At 34.3% G+C, this 27843-nt stretch overlaps 2 protein-coding genes across 3 annotated transcripts; both read right to left on the reverse strand.

Annotated features, from left to right (window-relative positions):
- Positions 1–3791: 3791 nt before the first annotated feature.
- On the reverse strand, positions 3792–9254 carry LOC129794017 (uncharacterized). Its single transcript, XM_055834590.1, has 5 exons — positions 9115–9254; positions 6152–6226; positions 5866–6078; positions 4878–5128; positions 3792–4009 (listed from the first exon to the last, which is right to left on the reverse strand). The coding sequence occupies exons 2-5, from the start codon at positions 6206–6208 to the stop codon at positions 3913–3915; spliced, it is 618 nt and encodes a 205-aa protein (XP_055690565.1). The 5' UTR covers positions 6209–6226; positions 9115–9254; the 3' UTR covers positions 3792–3912.
- Positions 9255–10904: 1650 nt separating this feature from the next.
- Positions 10905–27799, reverse strand: LOC129793999 (uncharacterized). Of its 2 annotated transcripts, XM_055834562.1 has the most exons (5): positions 27367–27799; positions 17325–17765; positions 13945–14279; positions 11509–12438; positions 10905–11367 (listed from the first exon to the last, which is right to left on the reverse strand). In XM_055834562.1, exons 2-5 carry the CDS (start codon positions 17505–17507, stop codon positions 11004–11006), a joined length of 1812 nt encoding a protein of 603 aa, XP_055690537.1. In that variant the 5' UTR covers positions 17508–17765; positions 27367–27799; the 3' UTR covers positions 10905–11003. The 2 variants fall into 2 exon arrangements, with proteins under 2 accessions (XP_055690537.1, XP_055690538.1); XM_055834563.1 differs by lacking the exons at positions 17325–17765; positions 27367–27799 and adding an exon at positions 14349–14638.
- Between the last annotated feature and the right edge of the window lie 44 nt (positions 27800–27843).

Genomic DNA, 27843 nt, shown 5'->3' on the forward strand with positions numbered 1-27843 from the left:
ATCGGCCAAATAATTGAAAACAGTGAAGTTCGACAGCAAAACATTCACTCCCGGACCAGTTTTTCGCGTTCAGGTGGGATTCCACTACCCAGGAAGCATTTCCCTGACCCCAGGCAGGCCTTCCGTGTTGCAGATGACCTGTGGGAAGGTCCAAAAAACCTGCAGGAAGTGATTTGTGTGGTGAAAATCCGAAAAAGAATCCCGTAAAAATTGGTCAGGGAACGAATGTTTTGATTTTTACTTCGTTCATTTTCACATATTTGGCCCATAAATGACCGTAAATTTCCATTTTCCACTGTTTTCCTGGCACTGTGGACTCTTTAGCTAAGCATTTTCCACTTTTCTTTGAGGAAAATATCCCCAAATGTTGAGAAAATTCAAGGAAATAAAAACATGTTGTGCGCAAGAAAAAAAGCATGCCATGAAAAAAAGATGTCGGAAACATGCGTGAGAGAAAGATGAAAGATAAGAAAATACATTTGTGGGAGTGAGATGGAATGACAAAAAAATGTCAGGAAAAAATGTCATGATCAGTTTTTCTCGACATTCTTTTCCTGCATAGCACTTCATCAACTTCTTCATATTACTTTGAGGTGATTTTATTCTTCTTCTCAACTATTTGAAGAAAAAAAATGAAAAAAAAACTTTTTTTTAAGATATTTGTCAATTTATTGTGTTTCTTCTTCACCTTCGACATCCTTGTATTATATACCACATTTTTGTAAAATAAAAAAAAAATCACAAAAGAAATAAATTATTCTCATTTTTTTTTAGCTACAGAGAGTGATGAGGATTTTACATGAGACTGCTTTTTGTAGAAGTTATAAGGGGGGTGGCTAGAGAGGAGGGCCTATATTTGATAGATTTTTGACTAAATATCGCTCTTTTTCCGCTTTACGCACATTTTGTCTAAAAACAGAAAATTACATGCATTCCACGTGAGATTGTGTGAAGAAAGTGCGCGAAATAAGTCAGAAATAGTGAAAAATACTTTAAACTGTTCGGTGCGTGGAACTGACCGAACACAGGTGATTCCCGTTGAGACCAGCATCCGATATTTGAGGAGTGCTGCCTACAAGGAGGCATACAGGAAGCAACCTGTGTGGGTTCTCTACGGAAGGAATCACAAGTGACCCCATCCGCCGCGAAAGACACGCAAAACTTGCATTTTTGCTGGAACAATGTGCACCGGGAATCCCTGTCCAATTTGCCGGGACATCAAAGAAATTCCATGGAAGTTTTCCCCTTGTTAAAAGTTGGCGTAGGAGGATTCCTTCTTTTTGTGCTGTGCAAGCATTCGTGCGAGTCAGTTGTTCTGGTTCTGCGCTGGTTGCAATTTTTACCTAAAAAACAACTATCTCGCCCGGGAAACATCTCTTAAAGCATGGTAAGTTCCAGCATAATCCCATCTTGTGGTCATCTTGTGACTATTCTAGGAATTTATTTTTTTTATTATTATTTCATTGATTCAGTATTTTTTCAAATTGAATTTTATACAATGAAAATTTAAACTCAAAATAGTAAAATATTCAAAATCTAATAAATTTAGAATTTTCCTTGTATAATTTCTCAGAAATTTCATGCCAAATTTGGTGAAATTGTGAATATTTTCTCTCATAGAAAACTAATCAATCCGTTAAATCTAGTTAATAACTCGAATGAAATTCGTTCCAAAGTTAGCAAAGTAGAAGATATAGATATACAAGGTATACCTATGATTATATACTTCTACTTGAAGACTATAAAGAGAATTTTCAGAATTTCACTTTGAACTTTAATTAAAATGTGAGCATCATCGCAGTTCTTTTAGCTTTTGCTTTTTTTTCTCAAACTTTATGACTCTTAAAGGAGTCAGGGCAGTGGGATGCAAAAGGTTTGCCTTTTGGGAAATAAACTTGAGTAAATTTTGATGAATTGCCAATGGAGATGCAAATTTTTTTTCTTTCTCATCATGTGTGGGCTTTGCTCTGGTTTTTAGGGATAAAGTCGTCATTGTTCCCCAATATATAATGCGATGATTTTTGTGTTGAATTTGCAGGCGGATACTACACAATTGAGCAAACAAAAAGTCAACTAAGGATAATTGTGCTCAATACTAATTTTATGCGACACGATCTCAAATACACGCAGAGCCATTCTGCGGCCATCAGGCAGAGACCAGGAAGCTCCAATGGTGACTCCTCTGAACATACCAATTACTACTATAACCATGGGAATTACTACCATGGCTCAAACAATGGGTACTATGCAGCTGTGCCGGCAACAGACACCGGGGGCCAGACGAGGGCACTCTCGGGAGTAGAGAGCCATGAATCACAGAGACAATGGGAATGGCTTGAAGCTGTGCTGGCTAAATCCAACAGGAACAAAGAAACTGTAAGTCTAACCATTGGCAATTGCCACCCACTCTATATCCTCCACCATACCATTGATTGGTACACACTATTGATTGGTACACACTATCTATTGCTGCACCTGCATATGCAGGTACACACACTAAATGCCTACGAAGAAAATTTCTATGTTGCTACACCGCATGAGCGCAAGTGAACGCAAGATCGCAAGTGAGCGCAAAAATGTATGGATGAACGCAAGTGAACGCAAGATCGCAAGTGAGCGCAAAAATGTATGGATGAACGCAAGTGAACGCAAGATCGCAAGTGAGCGCAAAAATGTATGGATGAACGCAAGTGAACGCAAGAACGCAAGATTGAACGCAAGCAACTGCACCATGAACGCAATAGTTATTGCCCCCTGATCCCACCGCTGCCACCAATTGTTACTGTAGAATACTTCTCCTGCATATCGATTCATTAATAAACCCTAAAACACTAGTCTGTAAACGGTGAAATAAATTATTATTCATTAATAAATTCCTAGATAGCTAGAATTTTAGAACTTCTTTCGCGAAAGTTTCTAGAGTTTTTGCTAAGAATTTACTTTTCCAGACAATTTTGAAAGACTCACAAAATTTTCAACAACAAAACGTTTTAGAATAAAGCATATTGAAATGATGTCAAAATTTATTTCAAGAGATAGATTAAAACTTTGGTGAAAAATATGGTTGTCAAAAGAACTGTTTAATAATGAAAAAAATCTGTAAGTTCAAAGAAAAGCCAACACTTTGGCTTTCTTGTGTAAAATTTCTCCATGTAATTCTCAATTTAATTGGTATCCTTGTGGATTTTTTTCTTGTTAGAAAATTACACAAGAAATCCCCTTAGTCATTTGAATGATATCAACAAGGGTTTTTCCACTTAAGCTTTGTATACCCAGCTAAGGGAGTCCTTGAAACTCCCAAAGCTTTTGGGCACGAGAGCTCTTGTGATTGATTTCATAGGGGACACTCTACTGGACGTGGGTCATTTGTCTTTCAATTTCTCTCCTCCCCCCTTTGGTGGTTCTCACCCCCACGTGCGTGGGGCTATTTTGGTCAATCTCTGAGGTATGACGAAATTACAGAACAATCACGCGGGGTGTGAGCTAGGGTGGAAGCCCTAGTGTAAGCCACATGAGGGTGGGTTTCTTGGAAATAAAGTTGGTGGTGGTTTACTTTTCATGCTCGCGGTGTGATTTGTGTGTCTCACCGAATAAAATTATTTCACACACACGTGGTATGAGTTGTGGGGGTAAAATGAAGAATTATATACCACCAAATTCGATAGAAATCTCAAGAGCAAAAAAAAAAAAAGAATACGCTGGTGTAACATTTTTTTCCTTTGTCGACTAGACTTTTCTTCTTCGCAGAATTTCCCTCCCTTATGTTGAGGTAGTAAAACATCCATTTTAGCTTTACTTTTTAATCAATACTTTTATTCCTTTTAATTAAATACTTATACTGTTGCTCACACGAATTTCCCACACACAAATGCGCTCACACAGATCTTTTCCTCGATGGTTTCCGCTGAAAGGTTACACTGAAAAGATCAAGGACGCAAAGAGGATGACAAATGAGAATGATTTTAGAATTCCACCGCCACTGCATGGCCAAATTTCTTCCTCATGCGATCTGTTACAGGAAGAAGAAAAGAATTTAAAGAGATAGAACCAAAGAATACAAATATTACAAAAGAATATTCTTTTTGCGAAAATGATTGAAGCATTTTGACGTGCAAAAAAGCATTTTTGGAGAAGGAAAGATCAATAGAAAAAAATTCAGTCGAATGGAAGTTTCCACAAAAAAAAACGAAATTTGTGAAATGAGAAAAAAATATGCAAATAACTCTCTAAGCTAAGATGACCTTTCAATCATTTCCCAAGGCAGCACACATTAAACAGAAACAGAAAGAATATAAAATAAAGCATTTAAAAGAGAGAGAGAGAAATCGACAATTTGCACAAAACATAAAAATATCATAACTAATGTGAAAAATAAACTGGGAAATTTTTTCGTTCAATTTTCCAGTATTTTCAATTTATAGTGTATTTTAATCAAAATTAATTCATAAAGACGCCGAATTCTAAGAGAAAATAAAAATTAGATTTTTTTTTGTATATCATGAATGTCTCAAAATGAATAATCTCCAACAAATAAATTTATTTCTTTGAGAAAATTGAACGAAAAATTAAAAACAAGCCTTTGGGAGAAGCAATTCAAAGATAGGAAGGACACGTATTGCTGCCATTTGAGTATTTTATGTCCAATATGTAGAATATTCATTTAAGATTGTTTAGGGAATTTATTAGGTACATTTAGGATTTTTTTAAAATCGTTTCGAATTATTTGCTTTTCTTGAATTGCCACATAAATGTGTTTCGCGTGTCTCGTGATTTGTTTTCTTCATTGCAGCAAATACAGGCGTGGATTCGGGGGTGGGGGGAGGGAAGTAAAAATTGCCATGACATTGAGGTGAACAGCACAGAATGGGGATAATTACGCCACTCCGATGACCCCACATGCAATCCGTCCGCCAGCATTGCCAGTCTTTCTCGAATCGGCATTTGTGCCCCGGCCGAGATCATCTTCAGATTCATGGAGTACCACAGCACGTCCGATGATACTGTTGAAGCCATTGAGGCTGATTACACTGTCACTGTAGGAGGTGTGAACGATACCATTTTGATCAGCTACAACATTGCCCAAGTCTCCACGGTGGCGAATTTCATCCTGAGGAGCTCCATGGTGCAGCTGCAACGTAATAAAATTTTCATAAATATTTTTTGTAAAGTTCTTTTTTTATATTTTTTTGTTTCTTGACGTTTAGCGATCATTTTCGACGTTTGACATTTCTTTTCCAACGTTTGGCATTTCTTTTCAATAATTTGATTTTTTTCTAACGTTTAACGTTTATTTTTAGAGATTGACGCCTATTCTAATAACAACATTTTTTCATTCGTTAAATACAACTTCTCTTACGTTTGACAGGTTTGACACAACTTTCTATTATTTGACGTTTTTTATTACTTTTGATATTTGTTCTAACGTTCAGTGATCACTTTCAAACTTTGAAGTTTAATATAACATTAAACATTAACATTTGACATTTTTTGTGACTTTTGACGTTTAATCTAATCTTTCAACTTCTTTTCAAACGTTGAATATTCTTTTCTCACGTTCAACTTTTCTTTAAAAATATTTGACGTTTTTTTTCTAATGTTTGACATTTCTGTTCTAATGTTTAACTCTTATTCGAACCTTTAAAGTTTCTTTAGTATTTTCCTTTCAACATTTGAAATTCATTTTCTAACGTTCAACACTTTTCACTTTTTTTTCTAAGGATTGACATTCTAACGTTTAAATTTTTTAAATAAAATTCAAAGACTACCCGTTTAAATTTATTTTTCATATTAATAAAAGAATCTTTTAGGTGGCATGCACCACGTAAAATCCAATCGTATTCACTGCAAAGAAATAAATTTCCTCACCTTGTCAGGGTTAAAGTGGCTTCCTGTGGAGCCACATCCACCTGAGAGATCTCCCCTCTCGTGAATGTGGAACCCATGAGGTCCTGGTGGGACTCCCTCAATGGTGATCTCAACAAATGTGGGTTCTGTGCAGGATGGCTGGGAGAAGGTGATATTTCCGCGCACTGTGTCCGATTGACTCAGCACCGCAATTGCCTTCAGTGGTTTATTCTCCTGCAGAAAGGGTTCAAATAAAAAAAATAAGAAGGGTTCACGCGCGGCACGTGCCACGAGGGAAGAGACTCACCGGAACAGCAGCCACGAGGGCGCCAAAGATGAGAATAGCTCCGGCGTACTTCATCATGCGTGGATTGCGACAGAGCTGAAATTGAAGTGATACACATTTTGTGGAGGAGACATGCATAAATATTCATTCGGGAGTGTGGGGGGGGGGGCAGTACACAAAAGTGGGTCAGGGAGCTGAAAGGCTGTCATCCACCTTCGTGATTGTCGCTGGGCATCAAGTGTAAGTGGACAGTTTGAGCATAATTTGTCTTGTGGTGGATCAGCTCTATCGCTGCCTCCTTCGGAGCTCACATGGAACAGATACACATGAGATGATTAATAGACGGGAACACACTCAATTGACTTGACCTTTGACTCGTTCCCCCGCGTTTGGGTAAGTCACATATAGAGAAAAGTTATGCCCCTAAGGAATTTGACGAATGCTCTGAATTTCCTTTTATATCCAGGTTATTTCTTTTTCTTCTCTTTTTCTCTCGACACAAACTAAATAGAATAAATTAATGAGGAATAATTATTCCAAAAAACACACATGAAAATTTAATTTCTTCTCCATGGTGACATTTTTCTTACTCTCACGACTTTCCATATTACCCTACAAAGTTGAATGAACCGCCTCTTGGGTAAGACAAACACCTTTTACTTTTTATTTTCCTCCACAATTCAGACATAATTTATTCATTGATGAATTAACCCATTAACCACTCTTATAGCCCCATAGGTAGGTAATTTCCCACCCCCACCATAAACTAAGATTTAAAAAAAAGTTGAGGAAATATATTTAATTACAAAAAATTGCATTCTAATTATTTTCTTGAATTAATTTAAATTTAAAAATTAATATTTTATCCATATTAAAATCTGCTAAATTATCATTATCTGCTCAAGAATTGCTATCTTTACACCACAATTGGTTAATAATGAATTATTTCCTCTATCACAAATCACTATAAGAAGCACTTTCAATTAATTGTTTGAAATCTTATCACAAAACGTGCGACGCAAAGCACACAAAGTTGATAAAAAAGAATATTTTTCCTTCTCGTGATTATTTTTTCTGGATTTTAGGTAGGTATGACACAAAATTATTCGTGATAATAATTTTTTTTTTGCAAACTGGCAATCCTTCAGAAAATCTCAATAAATAAATTTCTCCTTTTCAATCACCCATCTGACCCTCAAGAGATTTAATATGTTTTGCACCTTTCAAGAGACAATTTTTTTTATAAATATAAATACACCGAGAAATGTCACGAATCTTTACACTGCATAAAAAAAAACTTAAAGCAAGGACATTACAATCATTTAACATTGTCTTCAGCAATCATTAATAGGCAAAAAGAAGCATTAATGGATCGATTAAATGCAAAAAAAAATCTCTCAATCCTGTAGCAATTCTTACGAGTTTATAAAGCTGATCTGTATCGATGCAAAAGTTCTTGATTTTGACCTTATTCGCGGATTGTTTTGGGACCTTGCAGCGTGCCAATTTCCTACGCACCTTGCTTTTATTTTATGATCTCTTTTAATTGTTTTTATTTTAGGTTTATTTATAGGTTAATATTTACATAATAATTGGTTTTCGAATGAAATATTTTACATTTAAATCATGACTGTATCGAAAGCTAACAGAATATCCAAAAGAGAATTTCGCTAAGATATTCAAATGAATTTTCAATACCTGGGTAAATATGATTCATTAAAAATAAATTTAAATTAAAGTAAATTGAAGATTTAATTCCAAAAAAAGACTCAAAATTCTTTTTATTTGAAAATCCATAATTTCTATTAAAAAAAGAACATTTTCAAACAGATTCATGCATTGAAAAAGGAGTTTATTCATTTTGATTCACATATTGTCATGGGATCATTTTAAAACTTTAACAAATAATTCCTCAAAAATGTTTTAGATGCCACACCTTTTGAGCGAAGTATATGCTTTAAGGATAATTTCCACATGATTCAATATAATTTTTTATAATACATCTTATGTTTATTTAAAGGCTTTAAAGGTAAAATAGGTAGTTGATTATAGTTAATTCTTCAAAAAAATTCAAAATACTTAAACACGGTGATTTGCAAGAAAATATAAATACCACGACCCCATTGCACCTTATATTGCCTTTTGTGTGTGCTTTGGGTGCTTTGCATGATACTGCTTATGATTCTCATGATTCTCTGCATGAAAACCTTAAAGTGAATAAACTCCTTTCTATTTAATTTTGCATTTTCCCACAGCTTTTCTTTTCAAATTTTTCTGATCAATATTTTTGAGGAATTTGAACTCATATTTGAATCCTTTGCCCCGTAATTTTTTTTTGCTCCCACAACATTGTACGAATGATTACAAAATCTATGAACTTTCAAAACAACCTGAAATAATTCCCCCTAATTTTCTAAATCATTCAACCTATTAACATAAAATCGACTTTATGTTGTGGTATGACATTTAGTTAATTTATGTATTGAATCATGATTTACTACACCTTTCAGGTAAAATATTGTCGTACTTCTGTGTCAATTTTATTTCATTATTAATGAAGCTTCATTTTTATTTTTCTTCTCTGTTTAACAGTGCTCAATTATCTAGTTTTATTCCATGTCGTGTTCCTATCTGAGATTTAACAAAAAAAAACTGATTTTGCTTTCTAATTAAGATTCATTGCGCGGATGATTATTTTTTATTCAGAGATTTCACGAGAAACTTTGCTTCTCACCCATATTAAAAATTGAGAATTTGCATTAATTGTGGGAATTTTTGAAATGAAAATTTATTTGTTAATGACCCAATATTGCGGGGAAAATAGGTTAATAGAATTCTCCACTAATTCTTCATTTTGTCTCCTCCGGTCTCCTCTGCTATCTTATCACTCCACCGTGATCGTAAAGCAAGAATTTTAACGCGATGTTTGTAAACATCGAAGTGTGAAAGTGAATTTTGTCCACAAGAGAGCTTCGAGAACTTACCGTCTTTTTTTTCTTAAGGAGGGAAACGCCTCTTGAATTTCCTGTTGAGCAAGCACTTAAGTATATTCACTGGCCACCGCACAAAATCACGTAGGATCCAAACGACGACTCAAAGTGATCTGACCACTGTTGCTCTGAATTGACTCCACCAGTAGATTTTCATGCTCTCGCACACACTTCCAACCGCAACTACTGGAGAATATTCCGGTGTGTACTTACAGTGGAAATAATTTGATTACATAAATTACACAAACATTCACATGAGAGACACGTTTTTTCTCCCACCTCCGACACCATCATGGGGGGTCATCACTAAAGTCTTGAAAATCGTTGATCTTGTTGGAATTGGCTTGAGATTAAAAAAGCGATTTTTTTTTCTTTTTTCTATTAAAGATCCTTTCCAGAATTGCCGAAAAGGAAGCAAGAAAAAAGAAAAGTTTAAGAAAAGACCAAGAAATTCTTGAAATTGTTAAGATTTATACTGAAATTTCAACGATTTTAAAGTTTTCTATGCAAGATACTGATCCAATGAATAATTAATTACTTTTATATTAAGAATTGGTGATATTTGTCAAAAGACCTGCAAAATATTTAGATTTTAGTCACGAATTTTTGAAAATCTTACTTAAAAATCCGTTAAAAATTCCCAAAGATTTACCAGATAAACACCACTTGCCGGAGAACCTGTTCAATACTATTTAAATAAAATTTAATATAGATTTTTGTCCAATTTAGTAACTTGAAAACAAGGGGTGTTTATCTGAACAAAATTATTCGGATCTTCAAAAATATTCGGTTTATTCACTAATATTCGGTTCATTCGCCAAAGAAATTCAAATATAGCCTAAGCTAAGTCTAAGCCTAAAAATGATAAATTCAAGTATAAAAACGCTTAAATCAAAGCGAAAAGTTGTAAATTCAACCCCAAAGAAGAATAAATTCAAGCCAATTTGGTTTCCAGTCCCAAAACAGCTCAGATTGAGGAACAAAATTTATTTAAAAAATATTATAAAAGCCTAAAAAAGGACTAGATTCAAACCGAAAAGTATTAGTAAATTAATGCTTAAAAAGAAGTAAATTTAACCCAAAAAAGATTAAATTCAAACAAAAAATTCCAAAATACGTTTTTGAATTTTTTTTCGTTATAAGTTTATCGATTTTTAGCAAAAGATGTGAAATCAAATATTCAATATTATATATTAAATAGAAATCAATTCTCATAAATCTGATATCATTTTTAGGTCAATATTAGGCCCTTATTTTTCCATAATTTTCTACATTTAAAGTCTTAATAATTTTAAGTAATAGTTAATTTAAAAAAGACACTAGGAAATCAAAATTGGGCCCCATTTCCCTAACGAATGGTCAAATAATTTTTCAGATCTTCAGAAATATTCGGATGATTCGCTTAAATAGCCAAAATATTCGCCAGATAAACACCCCTTGCTTGAAAAATTTTAATTTAGAAGAAAAGTTCAATCAATTCCTTCTAGAGTTTAAACAAAACATCTAAAATCTTAAACTTTTAGAACAACTCATACCCCTTTTTTTACCAAAACCTGGTATAAAAAAATCAAAAGGAATCAACAAAAATAGCGATTTTTATCTATTTCTTGTTAGATAAAAAAAATCACAAATGGTTTGTTTTTGCAAATTTTCTACTTTTTAATTGATATTCCTTCCCTCCCAAAAAAAATGGGCATTAAGTTAATGAAGAAGTCGTGCTTTTCGGGGAAATCACACATATTGTAGAGAGAGGAAAAACACCAAGAATAACAAACTTTCAAGGCTTCTTCACCACAAAATATATTGAATGTGTTGTCTTACTACATATTGCTATATAGAGGTGTGAATTGGGGTGGAGTATTTGATATACAATTGAGAGAGCTTTAAATGTACTTGTTGCGCCCAAGAGACGCCGTATGGAGTGCATTTGGTTGATCCCCATTGAAGGGAGTCATACCACGATGGGGTCTCTTGTTGGCTCGCTTCTTATCAAGATCAGTCCCTTCGACAGTTTGGAGGCTCTGTGCGCGCTGCAGGGACAATCTTAGGGGTTTCTTTGGCGGCAACGGACGCAAGGGTTTCGATCCAAGGGGTTCCGATGTGTAGTCCACATCCCTTGGCTGCCCTCCGCAGTCTGAATCAAAGTCCAGGCTCTTTACACTCCTGAGATCATGAGTTCTCTGATGATTCAAATGATTCGGATGTCCGTTGACCTTTCGCGCCAAAATTTCCAACTTCCGATCCGAACTGTGAAGGGGAATTTTGTAAAGTTAATTAAAATTGATTTAAAAGAAAAAATAATAAACATCTTGACTCAACCACTGATTAATTTTTCCTTCGCCTAAATTCCCACAAAATAGTATTTCAAAATTCCAAAGAAAAACTCACCTGGCGGACTTATTGTACTCATGCAGGTGATCACCGCTACGAGAAATATGTTGCTGATGATGCCCATGGCAAGATGCGAGTCTTCCGGATCTCTGTACATAGCGCTCCCGTCGAATTTCCTCGAGATCCCGCTTCGACGACACATTGCTAGTCAGGGAGACCGTTGATGTGGATAAATTCCTGCGAACTCCCTCACTCTCCCCATTAGCATGCCCATTCATATCCTTCACAATAGTTGTCTTGGTCACGTGCGATGCTTTGGACAGCTGAGCCACAGCCGGTGGACTCTTGGTGGGTTTCCCATCCACAATGGTCGTAATGAAATTTCCACGTTGAAAAATTTCCGGCTTTTCCACCAATTTGGGTGTTGGCGATGAGATACTTATGCTTGTCACGTGGGAATTATTTGTTGGCGATGAACGAGACTCCTTGGTCTCCTGAAGTTCCTTCACCTGCTCCTCGAGGTAGGATATACGATGCTGCAGACGCAAATTATCCTCTTGACTCTGAATCAGTTGCTGCTGCGCAAATGGCATAGCTCTCTGGCGAATGACCACCAGCTGGCAACGACTGGATGAGCCAATTAGCCTTTGGAGCTCTTCGCGGCTGCGCCCACTGAAGATCTTCCCATTCACCTCGATTATTCGGTCACCCCGATAGAGACCCTCCCCCTCCAGTGCCCATTCAATCCACATTCCCGGACAATCATTCCTCGATGTGGCTGCCCACCGACCAACGGTCACCTGAACTGCGTGCAAGCTCAAATTTGTGCCACTCTGCAGGATATTGTAAATTGAATTGGCTTCGGGTTTTGATTTTTCCAGGCGTGACTGAAGTGCCTGGATCTCCTCCACAAGCGACAGGAGTTGAAGCTCCTCGCGTCCGAGGGCATACTCCAGTTCCGCTTGACGAATTCTAACGTCGATATTACTGAAAATAAAATTTAAAATTTGTTTTAATTTTATTTCCAAGTAAAATTAATATTATTATTTTTTATTTAAAAACAGAATTGTGACGTCATTGTCTGTATTTTTAGGTAAAAAATTATTCTTATTTAGGCACATCAACAATAATTTTCTTTTAAACTAACTTATATTCTTCAATATTTTCATTTTTAAATTAAAAATATTGTTAATTGTTTAATATTTTTTTAATTAACAAATTCCCCTCCAATTTTCTACTGACCAAATCAAAGTTTGTTAAATAAATTTTTAACTTACTAAAAAATATTTTACAGCCAAATAAAAATTTAACATCTTGAGGATTTGTGGACGCCTTATAATGAGCCATCAAAATTAATTTAGGCCAGACTGGATTTTTTTTATCCTGATGGGATTGATTAGGAAACTTAAGAAATATTTTACTGCCTGCCCGGATTATTTCACGAAATAAATCATTAATTAAAGAGGGGAAATATCGCAAAGATAGAGTATAATAATTTACAAATATTTACGATTTTATCCAAGAAAGCAATAAAGATAAAGATCTTCCTCACAGACAGAAGGTGTTTTGCAAATAAAATCCCCGTAAAAACTTTTAAGACCGATCATCAATTTGAAGATTATCACATTGCTAGAAAATATTAATAAAAAAAATACCACAAATATTGAGATTATTTTCAGCATAAAGGTTTATTTTTGCTAATAAAGTCTCCCCTTGGTGGGATCTTTTTATTGCACACAAACGCGTGTATCTTATCTCTCAACTGCTTGTAGTATTTATCGACTGTTGTTGGTGTTATTACAATAATTTTATTTTTAAATCACCTCATTATAAGCCATAATTGCACCTCAAGCTTCCCCCATCCCTACATGTGATGTTCGCTTCCTCCTCAAGTTAAATTGCTTATCATACCTCAAGGTGTTCGTCTTTCGTGTTGAAAAATCATCACCGTGTAGGACGATATTCCTACAGGGGCTATTAATTACCCTTAAATAGAGAGCTAACGGGTCCCGAACTGAATCGGACGAGCAACAGTGGGCTACTGAACCTATGAGTGCCTGATGAGCGGCATAGAGCTAACGACTCATCTCACTCTTTCACCCAGAGCAGTCCAACCCTTGACACACATAGTGCCACAGCTCAACATATAATACGGTAGAAGGGTTTCTCTACCGGGGCACATAGCATTGTTCTACAACCGTTAATTAGGGAATAAAAAAAAACGCCATTTATGGACAGAGATTTATCACAGTTCATCTCGCGAAGTATATACACTAAAACACCAAGAGAACGTCTCTCTGGGAAGGAACATTACTGGATTGCGGAGTCCACGTGAAGGAATTTATAGCTATGAGTGAGTTCTATTTAATTACCCAGCCAGCGCGAAAGGATAGGAGGAATTTGTGAAACCATAGATGGTATTAAATTTAAAAGAAAGAAAAATAAAGAGATTGATGTCCCGTTGGGAAAAATGATCAACGTGGTGGAACTTACTCTGTAATATCGAGTTTATCCAAAGCTGCTTTGAGATTTCTAATGGCGATCTTCTTGTTCTCAGCATCAATCTTGAGTCTGTGGAGTCTCTGCTCAGCTGCTGGACGTTCACTCTCCTCCAGGGGCGTCCCACAGGGACGTGGCAATTTTCCCAGACCCAATTGCATCCTCAAACTCTGAATAATTGCTTCGCGATCTTGAAGAGCTGAACGCACCTCCTTTGTTGGGGCAGATTCAGGTCGTGGGGATGATCTCACAGATGAACTACCACCAAGTGATGTACCTTTGCGACGTCTCGGAGTGCTTCCGCTCAGTGACACCTCGATACTGGCCATCTAAAAAGGAGAGATTCACACAAAAAAAATATTCAACATTCGATCAGTATGGAATCGTGCTAGAGAGACCTCTTGAAGTTGGGAGACTGTGTCAATGACCCGTTAATTCCCCCCTTGATTACCCAGAATAATTGACAAGATGCGATCACCAATGGTGAAGGAGAAGAAGATCTCAACGAGCGCGCGCGCGACTATGAAAGAATTTTTGGAGTCGAATTGATGATTTTTTTTCTGGGTGGGAGTGTCATCACACCGAGTGAAAGAGACTGGACCAAAAAGCGATAAGCTAAACAGACACGACAACTCTGTGTGATGGAGAAAAGTTGATGAAAATCTGTGAGAAAGACATTCCATTGAATAATACATAGTACGCAATATTTAGAAGGTGGAACTGGTTTATCCAATTATGGAGGCTCTTAATCACAGAACCTCCATCTCCCTGTCTTGCAATGAATTACTCAAACACTCCCGAGTAATTGATGTCTCTGGACGCATTGGTAGAAAGGCGTAAGAGAGTCGTCTCGGCGACATAGTCCTCAATCTGCATGGCAAATCAACAAATAAATTCTACTTCGGTCAAGATGATTGAAATGAGGAGATGAAGAGATTTAATTTTTTTAAATTGATTATTAACCTTTGAATCATTTTATTAATATTTTTTATTTTAAAGTTTTCTCTTAAAGCTCTTAAATAAATTTAATTTTATTAAATTTAAGAGCCTAAACTTAATTCTCATAATTGAAATTTCATAAAAAGTACCTATTTATGTGATTTAAATAAAATGCAAGCATTCTGAAAGTCAGATTTTCAGTTAGAATATTCTAGCTCAAAATTTTCTATCTAAAACCAATGTTTCGGACTACTTATTTGAATCCTTCCTCAGGCATCAAATGAATCAAACTTAAAATACGTCAGGAAACAAAAAAATCTCAACATTCAGCCAAAAATATCATCTTTTTCCCACACATTAATGGTTGATCTGAGGAAGGATTTAAGAAAAGCTCAACAGACATCCAAAACTCCAATAGAAAATCTTAAACCACGCCCCTATTGTAACAAAAGTTTCCCTTTGCATGAAGCTCTTGCCTATACCTAAAACACCTCAATTGATATTAAGAATTATTTATTTAATGGTAAAAAATAAGATATTCCTCTTTTAAAAAGCCATGATTTCCTTAATTTTTTTTTCGGTGAATTAAAATAGATTATTCATGAAGCAAAGATGCAAATGCTTCATGAATAAAAACCGTAAAATGAGCTTTGATGAGGACGCGAATTATGCTTATTTTTTTGATAAATATTTCCACTGATTTTTCCTAGTGGATAATGCAGTTTTTTGGACTTTTTTTTGATTGTTTTTGAACTTTTATATATCTTTATAAATTCTTTCCTTTAACCCAAAAACACTTGTATGTATAAGGGAGAAATAAATTATTATTATTCTTTCCTTTAAAATTACAATTAAAAAAATTAAAAATGAACTTTTTTTTCAGAAGCAAAATTACAAGAAATTAGGAATTAAATTCAAAAAATCTCATAAAACTTTGCACGTCATTTCATACAAAATAGTTTTGTAATTCCTTCAATAATGTATAGGTATGTAGTTTCAACTCACGATCTGGACTTTATGCTGATTTTTCAACACTTCTTTAACAAGCTCAAGAATATCCATCTCATACTCTTCTTATTCTTATGACCTGAAGAAATAGCGCATGTCCCATTAAAAAATGTCGTATGAGCCACTGAATATCGTCGTTCCGCCTCAAAATAAACCATAAATCATAATAATTACATATTCACACAACATAAAAAATGTCTTTTATTATTTTATATGGTGTAGATGCCTACCTATAAAAAACATCTATCATCGTAGACAATTTTGCGTAAGAGAAAACATTCCCAAAATCGTGTTCATTAATTGCACGTGAGAAAGGGCGATTGCGTGAAAGTTAAGGCTATAGTTTTAAATTTACAAAACATCACTAAAGACATTACTAAACGACGCTATTTTTTGCATAGTTTTTTCATATTTCAACTTTGATAAAAAATTATAATCATTAACTTTTAATATGCGGTTGTGGTGTTTGAATCGAATTAAAAACTCATTTTGTGTGAGATCTTCCTCCTATACGGTCTCTTAATTCATGCTTAATGTTTGTACAATGCTTGGATGCTTAAATGTTGAATTTTGATTATTCCAATTTGCATATTCTTATGATTCTTATGCAGGTTTGTGTATAATATAAAATTCTTGTAGAAGAGAATTCTTAGGAAGATTAAGAAGCAATTTTTTAGAGGATGATTTGTGAGCACACGGGCAACTTTATAAAACTCACGTAACAACAAATGAAATTCTTATTTATAATTACGCAAAATTCTTATGATTCTTACATAAACCATATAAATGAGGCTTGTAATTTCCAATGTAGATATGTACGTGCAGATAGATGTATCATCATATTATACTGCCGCTGTGAGAATCTTATGCAATTAAATTAGTTATTTCAATGATCCGCCCCAGAATGTCTTGCAGTTGGGTCAGAAGAAGCATTTTAAGTTGCCTTTTTTGTGTCTGTTTAGAAGCTAAAACTTGATATGCACGGTCTATGGTTTCAGGAAATGAAATGCTACATATAAATTAGATATGGGGAGCTTCAGATGTGCGGTGGAGTTGGAGCACTTTATCATGGGTGGAGCGTACGCAGTCATGAAACCTCCTAACAACTCAGTGAATCACTCTGGGCGACATGGAGATCGCAAGAGGTGCATTTGTGCATAAAAGAGGACTAGACGTGTGATTTGTCCTCGTGCACACATTGCGGTCTGGTCAGATAGGAGTGCGCATCTTTTTCTTCTTTTACGGAGCAGATCGGTTATGTATATATGGAGATGATTGAGGAGAAGAAGAAAAAGAAAAAAAATATGGAAAGAAGAGACCGCATGAGAGGAGATACGAGTTTGAGAGGAAAAAGATTTCCAATCACAGTTAGGAATTTAAATATATTATAATTATTTATGATGAACTTTAAATTGTTGCTGATATACCTTTGCCTCGAGTGTCTCCAGGTGAGACATTCTTGGTTTCCCCTGCGATGATGTGGTCGATGCTGGTGCTCCCGCAGTCGATAGGATTGTCATTGATGTGGTTCTCTCTGGGGCACCGTAAATAGTGCGATTGGTGCCAAAGGCCGTTGATGAGGGTTCACTCAAGACACTACCCGATTCCATTTCACATTGTTCCACACAATCTTCTATAAACTTTTTTTTAATTTTAATTTTAATACCACAATGAATCTTTTCGTCCTTCTCTCGCCCAAGATGCTTCGGATGCTGAACGATGAGGGGATGGGTGTGGGGTTTTTAATTAAACCTCTTGAGATGATTCATTAAACCCGGAATCTCTCTCCCATCAATATCACTAATTGCGGAAATTTGTTATACTCCTCCGTGGGATTAAATACAACGTTTGATCCAATGCCGAGAGATCTGTGGGAGAAGAAAATGTGTGTGAAAAAAAGAAGATTAAAAAAATTATTTAACATCCTAATGGAATGCAGATTGTAAAAATGAAATTAAAAAGAAAATTGTAAACACGGCGTCAAGGTTTTGTTTTCTATGTTACCACCCAAAAATGAATGAATAAAAGAAGTGTGAGAGAAAGGTAAATAATAAATTTTCCCATTATGGTCACTTTCTTAGTAAATTTCATACGGCATTTTAGCCGCCGAAAAAAAAATGCATTAACACCACGTATTTTTTTTTCAGACGAAAATGGAGTGAGAATTTATAGTGTGCAGTAAAAGGGGATAATCAGAAAAGAAAATATTGTACCAACGTATACAAATCTTAACTCAATGAATTTTAAAGTACTTAGTCTTCTTATTTAAATAGAATCTATTACCAACAATGTACTTTAAGATTCATTTGCATAAAATATTCTTTTTTTTTAAACACTTTTAAATAATAAAAAACTTGAAACTTTAAAATTCAATTTAAAAGGAGTCTATTCATTTAGAGGCTTTCATCCCCGTGATATCGTAAAAGACACTCAACGTATCCGGAAAATATTGTGGGAGTTCGTAAACAATTCTGGAAAAGCCAAAAAACAATTTTTCATGTCCATTAATAATCCCTAAAATCCATGCGTGGCATCTGATATTAAAATTTTTATGCTTGAAGCATTTGCGTCTTTGCTTCATTGATATTGCGCTTATATTCATGTACTGAAGGATCGAAATTTAACAAATTAATTGAACTGGCAGCCGTGTGCAATCTCAGAAATCAAGAAATTTCTTAAAATTAATAGATATCATTGATTGAAGCATATGCTTCTTGTGCAAAAGGAATTCAAATGAGTTACAATAGGGGCGTGATTACTGCAAGAATCCAGCTTTAATTTGTGTCTCATAATTTTCTGCTCTTAATTACCAATAAAAGTGCAAGGAAAAAAGTAATTTTTGCATAACACAATGCTCATTTCCTTTTAACACAGTTATGTTTTTTCGTTATGTACATTTTAATTGTAACTTCAATTAAATAGCAATTAAAAGAAGCACAAACAAATATGAATTAAATCTGGCGCCGCGATACAAGAAAGTATTTTTTTTTATAAATTAAACTGGATTTTTTTATTTCGTTAATTTGCATTTCAAAAGAAAAATCAGTGAAAGTCTCTTCCATATATGAATATTTAAATAATGTTTTATCATTGAATATTGAAATTTTTCATGAAAAACCTCTAATACGACATTCCAGAGGTCAATAAATCTCTTCTCGCACCTTATCTATTTATGTAAAACCCACGCAACGCACTTTCCTTCTCTTTTACGGATGGTTTTACGAAGAAAAAAACTATTTATCGTAATTACTATTTTGTACTAATTGCACTTAAAACTTAAAAGGAGTAAATGAAGAAGAAAAATAGTCGGTGTATTGTTAAATTTATTGCTACTATTAATACATTATGAGTTTTTGCTATTATGGAGCTTTTGAAAGTGATTGAACTCACCAAATTACGTTGCTAAAGCGGAAAGAGAAAAATGTTTTGGGCATAGAAGCTTAATTCCATGTAATTTTACATAAATACCCACTGAAAGAGTCAATGGGTTAATAGATTTTCACTTAAAAATCACATAAAGAAGCAAATAATGCAACTTATGCGGCAAAATTTATCATTATTTCTAATTTTCTGCTTTTCACGCCCGCCAGAGACAAGCGATGTGGGGGAGGTGACGTTGAGGAACGCGCGTGCAGAAAATATTGAGCTTCGAGACGCGGTTATTTCGTGCAATTAATTTTTTTCTGTGTCTGCTGTCGGGGAAAAAAGGCACCATAAGACAGATGAATTAGATATATGGAATATGTGAAACAATGGATTAAGTAAATTGCAGGAAGTTTTATTAATAAAATGAACAGAAACTATATACAATAAATCATTTTTTTTTCAGTTCTGAATGCACGAGAAAAAAAAAGATTTAAAGTGTGACTGGTATTATGGAAAATTAATTAAGATCTATCAACATCAAGTTCTCTCCTTGTTCTTAATTTTTAACACCTTATTTTTTTCTTAATTTATTTCTTCACACGGCCTCTGAATTTTCTATATATAATTCTTAGAATTTAACTTCAAAAGACTTGAGTGTTTAAAAGAAAAAAAACCTCATTATATCCCGGCTATTATGGACAATTTATCCCTCCAGATATTGGTCTATTTTAAATGAATCCACACCGCACCAGCACAGTGTCCAACAGTGAGACTAACACGAAAAGTGGGGATACATACAGGTGAAAAACGAAAAGAAATATAATGGAAAATAATTTGAAAATAAAAACCAAAATATCTTCCATGAAGAACGAGTTTTGCCGCCATTTGAGCCACGGTCAAGGTGAATTTTATATGAAAAGGGAAGAAACAGAGAGAAAATAGCCAGAGAGCTCTTTTTTCTCTTCTTCTCACCTTCTCAATTATCATTTTATGGTTTCTTCCATTTCTTAATAAATTCCTTCACTCTGGTGCGCCCTCACAGCGAACGCACCCAAGGTAAAGGGGCGCTGTGTATGAGGCTCTTTTATAAATCTTTCAGCATTTCTGAAAAACAACAAATATGAACTACTATGGGAATTTTAATTCTATATTATACAAGATTGCTGCTCTTATTTTTTTTGTTTTCTTTAACTAATTTTTGCATAGCAGTTTAGCATAATTTGTACATGGGGGCTTACAAATGCTGAAGTGAGTGCACTATTTAATGTTTTCTTTATTCTGTTTACTGGCAAAATAAGAAAATGGAGATTTTATAAATGAGAAAATGGATTTTGTTATCTGTTAGTTCTGTTAGAAATTCTCTTATAAAATAAAATAAACACTAGATGTCTCCAAGACATTAAAATCCCTCTAGCGGAGAAAGTTGTTTGAATTAACCGTTTCAAAAATAAAATAAAAAGTTGTTGTTTGCGTACACAGGAGCTATTTCAATTATTTGGTGATCTTATTAGCTTAATTTTGTGGAATTTCTCAACAATCCATACTATAGAGCGTACTCGTAATGTCCATAAAAATACTTTTATGCAATTTACGAGGCTGAATTGAGTCTCGTCTCGATACGCACAACTATTTTCTACTACACTCAACTTAATCCCAATTTAAAAATAAATAAAAAAAAAACATCTCAAGAGAAAATCTCTTTAATTTCCTGCGCAAATGGTGACGACCTTCCGCAAGAGGTGGTCTTTTTGCAGAAGAAGAAGAAAAAAAAGACAGAGTTGAAGAAAATTAGACCGGACATGATTTATCAACTAGCATCATCGAGATTATACTTTGTATGGGATGGCATTTTGAGCTAAATAATTGCAATTATCCTCTCGCACATGATACTTATCGTGAAATGTGCATACAAATGAGGAGATGGGAGGTTATTTTTTGCGTCATGCTTCTTTTTTATGCTTCAAATCCATAACCATGGTGAATTGATGAGGTGCAACTGTATCAAAAGTAGCTACATATTAAGCATTTTTAGCTGTAAAATCCCATTGAAGGTGGTCCGCGACATTCTCCTCGCAGATAAATTAGCAATTTTGCACAATTGTCTCAAAATACCCACATCATGGAAATATTTTGAATCTCTTACATTTTCAACGGTGATGCCGTATGTATAATTTAATGGAGAATTTCATGGGACAAATTCACCTGGCAAAGGTAAAATACCAGTCCAATGTGCAATGATAATGAAATTATCACGCACGACTTGGAACCATCCAATTTTCAAACTGAAAACCGCACACTGGGCAAAAGTAAAAAAGCAAACCGTGCGGGGAGACCAAGAGCAGCGAAAAGAAATTATTACGAGACCAGACACATTAATTGCATGAGAAGAAGAAACAAGCAAAAGTAAGAAAAAACGAGCATAAAAAATGTTGAAGAAAAGAATGATCAGTGAATTGATTCACAGTGAAATATTATTGACATAATATCGTTGTTATAAAATGAACAACAATACGGGAGTGAGATTGATGGGATTGTTTGAAAAATTTCTTTCTTCTTATGCTCTTTATGTTCTCGCGGCCCTACATTTGCAATTACCATTTTGGCGACACAGTGAGACATGGCTGAAAGACTCGGCAGACTACACGATTGGTATGTGAGAAAATTTTCTAAAACCGTTTAGTTTAATTTTTCCATCTACATTTCTAATTCTTTCTTCTTTGCGGAGAAAATGTAATTTATTTTACAAATTGAGTTGTCTCTGGGAAGCATTAAAATTAACTAGAAGAAAAAAACTTTAAATGCTAATTATGCTGCAAGGAACGATAAAAAAAAAGTTGAATATAAAATTAATTAATTCTTAAATTGATTCATAGTTTATTTTAGAGTTTAGAGCAGTTTAAAAATAGATGTACGTAAAAAATCAAAATCTGAATTGCCCAGAAAAATGATTTTTACTCTTACTTTTAGATTCGTGAATAGCACCATAAAGTTTTTTTTTTCATAGCCATCGTTATTTTTAACAACGCTAAAAGACGTTAAAAACAATGCTCGTTCCCGATGAATTAATAATGAGTTTTTCCAATGAAAATTTTCCAAAACATTTATTTTCAAGCTCTTATTTTATCCCATGTGGAGTTCAATAAATGCTTAACATAAATTGTAATGGTAAAAAATAAATAAATAAAAGGAAAAAACGAACAAGACATGACTTACAACACTACCTCAACCAAAAGAGGTGGACAAGAAAACATGTTCACGAGGTGCAACAAGCAAATGTAAAAATTTCTTTTATTGTGTTGTGCAGAAAGTTAACAAGAAGAAGAAAAAATGGTAAAAGAAGAGCATCGAGATCAGAAGAAAAGAATTAAATCAAATAAAACTTATGTTCACCTCCGCATATTTTTTACTCCCTATTGTTGTTGCCTCTTTTTCTATATTTCTATACATTTATATATTGTCTTTTAATGCTGGTATAGTATTTTCTTATATCTAATTACGTGGTGGTGGTGTACTCTACAACAAAATTGTATTCTCAGTCAGTTTGAAACAGCCAAGCAAAATGAACCCATCCAGGTGAGGCGGGAGGACGCGGCAAAAATGACTAAAAGAGGCGATACGCTCTGTAAGCAGAGGAGACAGTTAATGAAAAAAAACCCAACGATATATTCAGGCTGAAGAAGAAGAGAGTCTCTCATTCTTAAAGCCAATTTTTGCCGCAGAAGACCCCTTTTCGCGTCTGAGCACGAAAGTTGGCACAAAATTTCTTCAACAAGTCCCTCCATTGAACTTTATTGTTTGAATTCAACCTCCTCTTCCTACATGGCAATGAATTTCTTTGAGTTTTTTCTACCTCCATGAAAGCGAGGTATTGATTTCCACAAGAGAAAGACCAAACGTGGTACACACAATGTCTTAAGATGTCACCTAATCGCACCTTAACCCTTATAAATGCTTCAGCAATGCCGGAAGGTCTTTGAACAATTCTCTCGTGAGAATTATGCAGGATCATTGTACGTACGAGTACACACAGCGAAACACAATTAAATGTAATTTTACATCGAAATTCAACCGCAAATTTTCTCTCCTTTTTTTTCATTTAATTGGGGTAGTTTATAACCCCTCGAAACAACATTTTCGGGGCGTTAAATGTTAAAAATTACAAAAAGTCAATAATGTGAATTTAACAACCATTTCCGGTTTTTTTTCTTCGGCTTATTTCTTGAGCAATGAGTAAGTCGTCAACATTAGGTGACTCACGAGATACCTTTGTGAAAACAATAGTATATCAGCAATTTTTCCACGTCTTTGGACAGCTTATTTCGTAAGAAAAAAAGTACTTTACACACTTCATTGAAAAATCACTAAAAAATATTTCATTTAAATTCCAACTTGAAACTTTTTTTTACATCGAGTTTTAGGAAAATATTATTTTAATTTTAAGACGAAAAGGAGTCTTATAATTTATTTAGATTAACTTTGCACTGAAGCTAAACAAAGTGGAGAAGTAAAATCGAGCGAGTAAAACCGTTAAAAGTTCTTATCAAAATATATTCAAATCAATCAGAAAATAGTTATAGATCTTTTTTCTTATTTTTCATTAATTTTTTTAATAAACTTTAGCTGCAAATCAATTAAATGATGAACTAAGCTAAATCCAAATCTTTCAAAATGGTGGAAATTTAGCACAAAGAAACCTCGAAAAGAATACCTACCTTCAATATAAATCTAACAAGGGAACATTGCAATTCGTACCTACTGATCAGAAAAGATTTTTTAACCTACAAAATCTCAAACAAAATTCTGTAAAAAATTATTTTAAGATGAAAAATTAAATCTTTTACGGCGATTTTTATAATGATTATTTAATTAAAATTATCATTTGTGGTATTTTATTTAATTTTCTAATGCAATTTATTGTTTAAACTTTAAAAAAAAAAGTCTTTCTTCTTTTGAAGGAATATTCCTTAATAAAAGGACTTAACTCGTCATGAACATTTGAACAGTATCCCTTGTAATATTTTAATACAAAAAAAATATTAAAATGGATTCAACGATTGCTTTCAATTTATGACTTCAATGTCTTGAAAATGTTCAGCTTCAGTAAGCAATTCTTTGTAATTGACTTAACATCAGCAAAAAGAACTTCTCTGTTTGCCTCTACTGCTTCTTCGTTGCTTTGTATCATAAAAGAAGGTTTTTAACGATTTAAACATATGCGTGTTATGACAATGGGATCCCCTCATTTTGCATCAATCATTAAATTTATTCTGAGCCCCACATTACGCTATGATGACACATTCAAGACATTTTAAAAGGGCTGCGAGAGAACACACGATCGATTGTCAGCACTTTTCGTCACTATTTTATTACCTCTCAGACCATCTCAGGCGACGTCTTCAAAGAGAGGGAGTTGCAAAAAGAGGAAGTAATAAACCCAATTAGTCCAAATTAGCTTCTGCTTTGAGTTTAATTATAAACCGAACTTTGTTATGATCACCGCCATGATAAGGTTTTTTTTTGTGTGAATAATAGCGAGGTTGAGATCGTTTATCACTATAATTTTGTGAAAAAAAAATTATATGAAACCCCGATTATTCGCAAAATTCTAACAAAATTCAAAAGAATTATATATTATCTAAATCTTTAAAAAAAAAACCAAAAACTTTGCTTTCTGGAGAGAAAAAAAATCTTTTGTACAAAATTGAATGAAAAAGATCATGAATGATGATCATTTATTGCACTGTGATTAACCAAAAAACCCCAATTATTCTTGAGAAATTTTTCTTAAAGATGACCTGAATTTGCAAAAATCAATCACTTTCTATAAATAAAAAAAAGAAATATGAAAGATTCTCAATAAAGGCAATCTGGGTAAATGAAGTAGAAAAAAAAACTTTCTCAATCGAGATCATATTCCAGGGACAATTTTGCTTTATTTCACTTCAAATATCATCCAATTTCACGTGCACAGAGTGAAAGAGATTAATGGATGGGAAGAAGAAGTGAAGACGCAAAAAACGAGCACTCGCAATGGAAGAGGAATAAATTATAAGGTTTGATGAGAGATAGTAAATTTGATGTGAATGGACATCTATAAATCACTTGCGATCGTCTCAAATTGAAATTTTTTTCCCATTGAATTGGCGTCCTCGTGGGGACATAAGTGATCGTTACGAGAGGGGGGGGGGCGCATGGAGAAAACAATTAGTCAAAAAAAAGTATTGTCTTGAGGCGTATAAAATTTGATACTACCCATTGATTGTGAGTCATGTTCATTAGAGGCCCGGAAACATTTCATAAGAGATCCCCATTTTGCCTCCAAAACTTCACAGTAATTTCTTGTTCCAGAAACATGGTATACGATCGCTAAATGGAACCTCTTTTGGCTGAAACATGCATAACACACATTTTCTAATTGCTACTAAAAACTAATTTAAAGTTTTGTTTTTCAAACTCATAATTAAATTACATTTTATTCTAAAAAGTATTATTTTAGGTTTGATGAAGACATTCAGTAGAAACAAAAATTAGATATAATTTGTGAGAATATTGACAAATTCTTTTATCGAACACCCAAAACTGAATCCAAAAGATTTTTTAATGATTTAATTGCTCCTCAAAAATTAAAAAAGTTTTAAATATAATTATTTAAATATTAAGCATTTAAATGGACAAATACAACAAAATTGATCAAAAGTCTTATAAAAAAAACGTAAACCACGCCCCCACTCTGTATTAAATTTTCCTTTAAATACGTAAAACCCGTAAAACATATGCGTCAATGCTCCAATTGATTTTTTTTTACAATGGAGGCGTGGCTATAATAGTAGTTTAGGTATTTTATTGATTTACTAATTTATCTTTTTCTCTTTGTATTAAGCATAAGAACATCTTGTCGAAATTCATAGGTGAAACAATAGCACAATTGCCTCATGCATTGAAAGAGGAAAAAAAAACACAATAATGACGTCATTTTGTGCATTTTTGAACTAAATATTTGCAGTTTTTTACCAGATAATCATTTATTATGTTTTCTCAATTGCGGTCTTGATAATTTTGTTTCCATCAGAGAATACTAAATACGTTGGAAAAATATTTTTATTTTCAGAATAAACCCCAAACATCAAATTGCCCTCGCTTTACTCTATAAGCATTGCACGCATTGGCAAAAAAAATTGAATAGAATAGTAAAAGTGAGGGTAAAGTAACCCACAATGCGGTATACTCGACCCCTTGCAGGTCACTGCCGAGTCGAAGGTATTGAAATTTTGGGATGGTCTCCTATACAAACGGTAAGTGAAAAAGAAATTTAATAGCCAGGTAATCGACGAAAAAGGTCATTTGGCGATCTTTTGCGTTTTTTTGCGTGTGCAGCACTCTTAATATTATTTCCTCTACTATCTAATTTCAATTTCTGTTTTTTTTTTGGCTTCACTAAAAGTGCCTTTTTTCGGGTGAATTAATTCCATTTGAGATTACCGCCAAGCCTAAGAAGTGTATAGGCATTGAGATCGCAGCAATTTTCGGTGTCATTTGGACCATCTCGTGTGAGAATTGGTCAAGAGATCGCATGAGTTTTTTGTTGATCGTCAAGAGAAATTAATCTCAATGTGTGTCTGTGCAACTATGAGAATGACGGCTAGATTGTGATCTTCCCTACACAACAATTCTTTGAAATTAATTCAAGAGGTTAAGGTCTTTTTGCCCCTTTATTCTTGCGAGAGTTCTTTTTTTTTCATTCATGCTGCTGCTGCGTTGCCTTCTCAAGCACATGATCACTATCAGAAGATCTAATGGAGAGGAGCTCTGGTGGATCGTATACAGAGAGTGGAAAAAATGTGCGCGATCGTATCAAAATGATTTGTCGGGAAACAATTTTGAGAGAATGGAGATCATGATCAATGTTCAAATTCACGAAAAATTGTCCATTGAACTGCCGTGATCGCAATGGAATGCGCACCTATTTTGCATAACATGGCAAATTTATTTTTGCATCCGCCTCCTGAAGAATCTGTACGTCTTGTGGGTTGGTTTTGTGTTATTATTACTTAATAAATCCGCTCATAGAGAGAGAGAAAGAATTATATATGTCACAGTACACACCTTAATGAGGAGGATTAATGTATTCCCGCCGTAGCAACATATTTTATTCCACCATCACCCCTATATGCATAATTTTTTTCCCACAAATTGCAGAGCTTAGTGAGTCCTCAACAACACTATAAAACCATAAGGGGGGTAAACACAAGATTATTAAATTTTCTCACTGTGTGTTTTTTCACTTATTTGTTGTAAAAAGCAAAAATGTTTTTTTTTTATCCAAAGATGAGCGTGGTTGAGCACACATGCCCGGCAATCACATCAAATATCTGCCGAAAAGCACTTGAAACATCTGCCACGATTGAGACCAATTTTCTCTCATGTTCACCACTCCTCTGTGTGATCCGAATTAATCTCTTCTGTTTGTAACACCACAAACAACCACGGAGTGTGAACAAATGCTCTTCCTCCTCGATGGGCAACACAGCACAAACTGAACAACAAACTCCGCGCTACGAGGTTCGCGTGTTGTTAAAAAAA

Source organism: Lutzomyia longipalpis, chromosome 3 (genome assembly GCF_024334085.1).
Source record: "Lutzomyia longipalpis isolate SR_M1_2022 chromosome 3, ASM2433408v1".
NCBI classification, from domain to species: domain Eukaryota; kingdom Metazoa; phylum Arthropoda; class Insecta; order Diptera; family Psychodidae; genus Lutzomyia; species Lutzomyia longipalpis.

What these genes read in the sequence shown, in the direction of transcription:
- LOC129794017 (XM_055834590.1), bottom strand. Translation starts at nt 6,208, where the DNA reads ATGATGAAGTACGCCGGAGCTATTCTCATCTTTGGCGCCCTCGTGGCT. An exon ending in CCCTCGTGGCTGCTGTTCCG is followed by an intron (nt 6,079 to 6,151) that starts GTGAGTCTCTTC and finishes CCCTTTCTGCAG; the next exon opens with GAGAATAAACCACTGAAGGC. An exon ending in TGTGGGGTCATCGGAGTGGC is followed by an intron (nt 4,010 to 4,877) that starts GTAATTATCCCC and finishes TTCCTGTAACAG; the next exon opens with ATCGCATGAGGAAGAAATTT.
- LOC129793999 (XM_055834562.1), bottom strand. Translation starts at nt 17,507, where the DNA reads ATGGAATCGGGTAGTGTCTTGAGTGAACCCTCATCAACGGCCTTTGGC. An exon ending in GATAAACTCGATATTACAGA is followed by an intron (nt 12,439 to 13,944) that starts GTAAGTTCCACC and finishes TTTTATTTTCAG; the next exon opens with TAATATCGACGTTAGAATTC. An exon ending in GAGTACAATAAGTCCGCCAG is followed by an intron (nt 11,368 to 11,508) that starts GTGAGTTTTTCT and finishes TCCCCTTCACAG; the next exon opens with TTCGGATCGGAAGTTGGAAA.